The sequence below is a fragment of the Phoenix dactylifera genome, chromosome 2, assembly GCF_009389715.1.
Source record: "Phoenix dactylifera cultivar Barhee BC4 chromosome 2, palm_55x_up_171113_PBpolish2nd_filt_p, whole genome shotgun sequence".
Taxonomy (NCBI): Eukaryota; Viridiplantae; Streptophyta; class Magnoliopsida; order Arecales; family Arecaceae; genus Phoenix; species Phoenix dactylifera.
The window spans coordinates 1231541-1238634 of NC_052393.1; the positions used below are offsets into that span (position 1 = coordinate 1231541).

A 7094-nucleotide genomic window follows, 5' to 3' on the forward strand; every position below is an offset into this window, starting at 1 on the left:
TGTGATTACGTGGGGACCACAGGTTTGAAAATGGGCTAATCTTCTTTTCCTTTTTGATAATTGGAAAGCATGGTATTCAGTGGACTAATGCGAGGAGTGATCAGCTGCAAGAGTCGTTCCACAAAAGAAAGAGGGGCTATAGCAAGACTAACCAAGAATTTCACCATTGGGAGCCGGTGCCTTTCGAAGCACTTTCACGTGGAAACTGAAGTCGTCTTGTGTCACTCGTTCCCCACATAAACCTACCTATAGTGATGTCAAAGTACTAATGACCATGACGGTTTGGTTAAGCTTGGTTACGACGACGTCGAGTTGACAGCGGAGGAAGACTCGGCATTCAGGCGAGCCACCTGGTGGTGTGGTACGTAGTGGCGCGAAGGTGCAATTGAGCGACCGTCTTGAGTTGAGCTGAACTCCATCAGACAGACCGCTGGACCTGAGACTCGCTTTTTCAGGCTCCTACTCACAGCGAAGAGTGAAGTCTTTATGGGCTACGGTAGCCCATTTAAAGCAGCAGACTGACGTGGGCCAAGTCTAGCCCACGACGGCAGCGTAATGGGCTGACAGAACTTCACAAAGAGTCCCTCTCTCGCTCTCTCTTGCCCTCTCCCTGTTGGAATTGGGGGAGGATGGCATGCAAAGATACGGGACAACAAAGATTGACCATTGTGATCTTACTGCTGTAAATTTTTGCATGCTTCATATACATTCAAAGTCTAAAAGTAAAACCTGCCAACACACCCACCAAACCAAACATAGAGGAACAATATGACATCGGCAAAATGATGCAATTAAGCATTGTTTGCCATTTTCTACTGTATTGTAAAACAAATTCATAAGGCTGTTTTTATAATCCTGCAGCACAGGTGATTAATTCTTTATGATTATCAACAACTGCAACTATGTGTAATGATGGGATCCTCTTGACAATTGTTTCTGTCTCAGCTCTCATCTTTACCCAATTTTCAGGTAACAATGGCATACATGTCATGGCCTGGTTAGGCCAGCATTACCTGCATTATCAAGCATCTAATTGATCTTGCACTGTAACAGACAAGAAGAGATACAGATCATGGATGTCAGTTATTCCCTTGAAATTAGTCTTCAGTACTAAAGTAAACAATAAACAATTAACCGCAGATTGTCCTCGACATAAGGTTCTACACAACCATGTTTTTCATACAATGGCATCGCAAGAGTTTCTAGTTTCGTGAAACCCAGAAGTTGTCCGGGAGCATGGCATGTTTTCTGACATCAGAAGGAAACATAAAGTTCGTCCAATATTGTGCATCAATGATCCCTCAGTACTTTGGTGGTGGCTTCTGGGTTGGAAGCAGACCAAATCGTTTCTTCAGAAGAACCCGTTGCCTGGAGTACTTATCATCTGGGGAGAAGCGAGCTGTAAAGGAGAGTGGCACACTATTAGTGAAATTATACTGCATCAAGAACAACAATAAATGAAGCTATCGATGAGCTTAGCAGAATGTTAAAAGAATACAGATTAGAGATTCCTAAGCTAATTCTTAATATGAAGATGGCGCTGTGAAGCTAATGTTAATGTGTTCCCCTCACCCAAAAGGGAAACATTCACACCCAAAAAGAAAGAATACAAAAAAGAAATGTTGCATAAGGTGAGTTTCATCTACATGCAGTAATTATAGTTTTCTGTCAATTTTGAGACTATTTGCGGTCCTTAATCATGAAGAAATAAAAATGTGTCCTGCATCTGCAAGTTGTGCCCATGAAGCACATGGTATTCTCGATGTATTCAACTGTGACAGCAAACCAGCACAAACTACTGGTTGGAGCGACCCTATGACAATAAACTGTATATGGTCTTCCAGCAAACATTTCTTACCACAATAGGCCCAACACCAAACCTTTGTACCTCACGCCTGTACATAGATGCTTTTCTGTTTTTAAAGGGAATATGTCAAGCACTTTCTTGTCATCGCAAGTATTATCATGTACCTAAAATCTTCACAGACTTCTGGAGACGACCACTGATGCAAAACCGAGTCATGTCTTCACATGCATGTAATTCTTAACCATAACCATAAGCCATAAGCCATAAAGCCTTCTCCCAACTGACAGTGTTGGAATATTAGGTGGGAGCACAGGAAAAAAAAAGTGATACAAATGATAATGGAATGCACTGGCATGACTTAGCGGTTTTCATCGGTCATTTGGCTGTAAATGAGGGGCATAGAGGACGCAACCTATTGTTATCAATAGTTTTATATGCAAGCTACTGGATCAAGATTTGATCAATGTGCAATTCAATGGTCCTTATATAAACTATATCCATGGACTTGCAATGAGCCATCCAGGGCCTAAGACACGATTAGGTTAACAGAATCTAAATCAATGCAATGTACTCAATACCCATTTAATCCATTATGCATTTGATTATAGGTTACATCCCAAATTGAGTAAGACTCACATCTTCTGAAATTAGTTTGACCAAACTCAGAAGCAATGAAATTGACCTGATATAACTTGGTTTATTCAGCCTGTGAAACCCCCAGGCAAGTTTCTTGCTCAGCTTTGCTGAAATATTAAACCAAATATCACAAACTCCAGATGCTTTGCTCTTGCAAATGGATTTCAAAGCAAATATCATCATGATGCCATTAGATTGTCCAATTAACAAGGAATAATGCAAGTAATGACAATGTTTTCTTATTTAAATACTTTACGGAGATATTTTCATGACATTGCATTTATGAAGCAATGTGATCTTAGATCCCTTTAAGTCTTTTATTTTCAATAAAAGATTTTTAAAAAAGTGAATAATCAAGCAGACAAGTTATGATAAACCATTTTACTGTACCTGGATGAGCAGATTGTGTTGCCATACCAAGAGGTGATTCCTTCTATAAGCAGAAATTGAACCAATGTCAGTAGGAAAAAACATAGACACTTTATAATAGAAAAGACAATGCCCAAAAACTGTCATAAAAAATAAATACAGTAAAAAATTAATAAACATGTGGAGTACCAATTTGATGACAAATCAATTAAAGCAAGATGTAAGACAATAATTTATTAAAAGGCCTACATGGAGGTGCCTCCTTGCAAGATGGAAAAAGAAAAAAAGAAAAAAACTAACACTGCTTACACAAATGGTTATTCAAATGTAAGTTTGAAATTTTTTGCTAATCAACAATAGGCTAAACTAAAGATTCCAAGTAATATTGACCAGGGAAATCCTAATAATCAATACAGATGCACAACTAGAATGATGACATTCAAAATATGTGGAGATGAAGAGGTAATTGCCTTAAATAAATTGAAGGCCAATTTTCGGCAGCAAATTTTTAGACCAACAACATTCCTTCAGAGACATATTACTTCGATTAGCTTATACTTCTAACAAAATAGTAATATATGCAACCTGAAGATATCATCACATCCTATTCTCTGTCCAATTTAAACTAAGGTGAAACATGTCGGAGCTATAGAAATTTTTCTCTCTTTTTTTCTCTTTTTTTTTCTTTTTTTTTTTTTTTGGGGGGGGGGGGGGGGGGGGGTGGACACATTATGTCATTTATCTTACCTAACAAATCAGGATTTAGTTAAATAACTATCTTCAGAACCTAAATTCGCTTTAAGAGAAAGGGAGAGAAACAAGTTATCTTTCACAGTTCTTCATAAGAAGAATCACATATCGCTTGTTGCTGGCTAGATCAAAATGCAGATCTGTTGATCTTTTAAAACCTTTCAAAAATAAGATACTATTTCGCCTCAAATTTCTCTCTTTCCAAATTTGCTGCCAAATCAAAAGTTCTACAATCAGCAGTACTTATCCAAGTGTATTCAAGCTTTGACTTGAATTGGAATTGTGAATATGAACAAAGCTTACTTTGCCTCAAATTTCTCTAATTTCCAAACTTGCTGCCAAATCACAATTTTACAATCAGCACTACTTGTCCGACCTAACATTCAAGCTTTTAACTCCAATTGAAGTTGTGAATATCCCCAAAGCATGCAAAGGAAAATAAATCCAGGTCAATGAAGCCACAATATGGAGGCAGTCTATTATATTATACTCTGAATAACAAACATATCTATTTTGGATAAACACTGATTCCCTTTTAACAATGTCATGCCATTGAAGCTCGTTACAAAAAATATTAAACATGCAACACCTTGAAACTTGCACAAATAAAAAGGGTGCTTCAAGACACTCTTCAAACTATAGCACATAAACCAAATATCAGAAACTAATAAAACGGCCAAACATGAAAGAAATCTTTTAGTTCTCATATTTACAATTAGGATGACTAGAAAATTTTATCTAGTCTAACACAGCAGAGCAAAATTTCCAAAGGTCTAAATCTTCACCGTCCTGATCATGGAGGTCAACATCATAATCATCATTCAAGTTTTCACATATCCCAATTGACTTGATGTCGCACCAAAACAAGAGTGTTAAATCAAAGGATTTGACAGATTTATCTGGTTGTTAATCTTAGGACAAGCCTTGTAGCCCAATAAACCCACATCATCAACTTGCACCGGTTAGCATAAATCAGTTGCTAGAGCTTCAAGGATAGAGTGTATGAAATGGCACAGCAAAATCACTATTCTGATAACAATAATACAAATTCCTTCAAAACTTTATTATGTTATTAATACTTTTGACAAAACTAATGTACAACCACAAACATTTATCCCCTTCCAATATATACTTACAAAGTCCCCAACATCAGATCCTTTAATGGAATCTTTTATTAGCATTTCTAGCTACCAATAATCAAAAGTTGCTTATCCAGAACAACTCTACACATGTTCCTAAAAAACACCATGGATGCTGCTTTTACACACTTAACTAGACCCGACAGGCAAACTCCTTCATTAGGTTCCTCGTCCGTGCTACTCAGAAATTATTTTAAATACTGGTATGCTTATTCAAGCTGCATACATAAGGGATTTAAAGAAAAACATATAACGAAGGTAATCCACCCCTTATAAGATAGCAATCTCCTGTTCCACCTTGCATTTACTCTTCTGAACCTTTTTACAGTCAGATTCCAATCATGCATTGATAGTCTAGACAGCTTGCTAAAGGCATAACGGGTAGCCGTACCTCTCTGTTTCAGAAAGTACGAAAGCATCTTATTTGCTTTATTCCTTCTTTGAGAAAAGACCTAGACCAAGATAATTGAGAAGTCCTGGTTAGTACATCTTACTAAGTCCTTAGCTGTAAAAGGCAAGGAGGTGGTGTAAAATCCGTTTCGACGATGTCTTCATATTTATATTTGGGCTAGACAAATCACACCTATTCATATAAACAGTTGTCTTTGGCAACATAGATTAGTTTCTCTCATAGATTTTCTGCACAGAAATCTGAAATGTCATCCTAAGTTCAAATTTCATACGGATGTCCGTATCTGAAGTTATTTTGATTCCCCTGCATATTCTGTGTCCAATCATCCGGATCAGTTGTGCACCAACAATGACCCAATAAAGTTGAACTCGGCAGCTCGGGCATGACCTCAAGCCCATAATTGTTTGATACTCATCAGCGTTATTTACATATGTATTTGTTTACAATTATTGCATTACATTTGCATAATTTAAAATAGAACTCTCACCATCCCTATACTGGCACGCATTGGTGGGGCAGTGGTAAGATATGCAATTTTGTGGATGGTTAATCTACAGCTGCGGATAAAAACATCAAAGAGATATTTTTCATCATGCACAATTGGGGCGAGCTACACAAAGATGATGGTCAAATTTTTCGGATCTTTAAGTTATGTCCCGCTATCATCAGCAAATTACACATAAGTAATCCTCCCAAAGAAGCATTGCTGTTTCACTAAAACAGAAAACCATAAAATAACCCAATACTAATGACACTATAATAGTATCAAGGAAAGCAAATCTTGGAAATAGTACAAAAATAGAGTAAGTTTACTGCATGTAAATCTATCGAGAACATCAGTAAATCATCTTGAAACCCATAATCATCAATACCAATCAAAATTGAAGAAATCCAAAGTCAAAAATAGCATAAAAGTCGATAAACAGATCTAAGAGGGAGCGTAAGGAGCTACCTTGGTGGTGTAAACCTTGTCCCCATTCTCATTTATGTAGAATTGAAGATACATGGCCGCGTGCGTTGAGATGCTAAACTCTGCAAAAATCACGTATTTTCAACAAAAAAAGATAGGATTCAAACAGAACGACGTGCGCCGATTTCGCTCCAATCCAAAACTTATCACGATCAAAAAATAACGCAATAGCATCGAAAACCGTTTCAGCAGTTTTAAGGTGAATCAGAAAAATTGCTATCGATTAAAAGGTTCTTTTTGACGCGGCTTCAATATCTTGAGGAAACTCCGGACCCCCCCCCCCAAAAAAAAAGGAAAAGAAAAACATCGATAAGAGAACTATAGTGAGAATTATAGACAAAGTCCTCTGTTCCTTTTGATTATACGATCCATGGAAAGCTTGATTCGATGCAAAATAGAAAAGAAAAGAAACAAACCCTAGAAATAATGGGGAGGAAGAGAAGTCGCACCTCTGTGAGTTGAGAGGTCCTGGACGTCACTAGAAGTAAACCCTAGAAATATGGGTTTTACTTCTTGATCCTGAGTCGGCTTAAACCCTCGCGCGCCCAATCATCGCGCACTGCTCGCTGTGAGATCTGTTCCGGCGGATGAGCGGCAGAGTTCGGATCGATTTGAGATCTGTGCAGCGAGTGATCCAACGATGGATGGGCACGAAGAAAGGTGAATTCTTCTTTCGAGCTAAGGATAGGACCGCCATTTGGGATGGAACTGCTAATGGATAGCCGGTGGCGTTATCTGATCAAATAAATTAATAATCACGCAAAAAACTCTGAACTGTTTTTTAATTCTTTTTAAACTTTAATTTTGCGTAACTAGATTACCAAACTTTTAAATTCATCCAATTTAGACTCTGGCTCTGAATTTCTTCTAGCTGCCGTGATGGAATTATTATATGATGTCACATGAGGCATCAACCTCTTCTCCGATAATCCTATCACGGCAGCCAGGCGGAATTTATAGTCAAGATCCGAATTATATAAAATTAAAAATCCGATGGTCTAATTGAATTAA

The 7094-nt window shown here is 37.6% G+C and overlaps 1 protein-coding gene across 2 annotated transcripts; it reads right to left on the minus strand.

The window, feature by feature from the left end:
- Positions 1–1047: 1047 nt before the first annotated feature.
- Positions 1048–6683, minus strand: LOC103716083 (H/ACA ribonucleoprotein complex subunit 3-like protein). 2 transcript variants are annotated; one of them, XM_008803942.4, is made up of 4 exons: positions 6533–6683; positions 6066–6145; positions 2834–2876; positions 1048–1399 (listed from the first exon to the last, which is right to left on the minus strand). In XM_008803942.4, exons 2-4 carry the CDS (start codon positions 6117–6119, stop codon positions 1302–1304), a joined length of 195 nt encoding a protein of 64 aa, XP_008802164.2. In that variant the 5' UTR covers positions 6120–6145; positions 6533–6683; the 3' UTR covers positions 1048–1301. The 2 variants fall into 2 exon arrangements, with proteins under 2 accessions (XP_008802164.2, XP_008802166.2); XM_008803944.4 differs by having other exon boundaries at positions 6500–6586.
- Positions 6684–7094: the final 411 nt, after the last annotated feature.

What these genes read in the sequence shown, in the direction of transcription:
- LOC103716083 (XM_008803942.4), bottom strand. Translation starts at nt 6,119, where the DNA reads ATGTATCTTCAATTCTACATAAATGAGAATGGGGACAAGGTTTACACC. An exon ending in ACAAGGTTTACACCACCAAG is followed by an intron (nt 2,877 to 6,065) that starts GTAGCTCCTTAC and finishes TTCTGCTTATAG; the next exon opens with AAGGAATCACCTCTTGGTAT. An exon ending in AACACAATCTGCTCATCCAG is followed by an intron (nt 1,400 to 2,833) that starts GTACAGTAAAAT and finishes TCTCCTTTACAG; the next exon opens with CTCGCTTCTCCCCAGATGAT.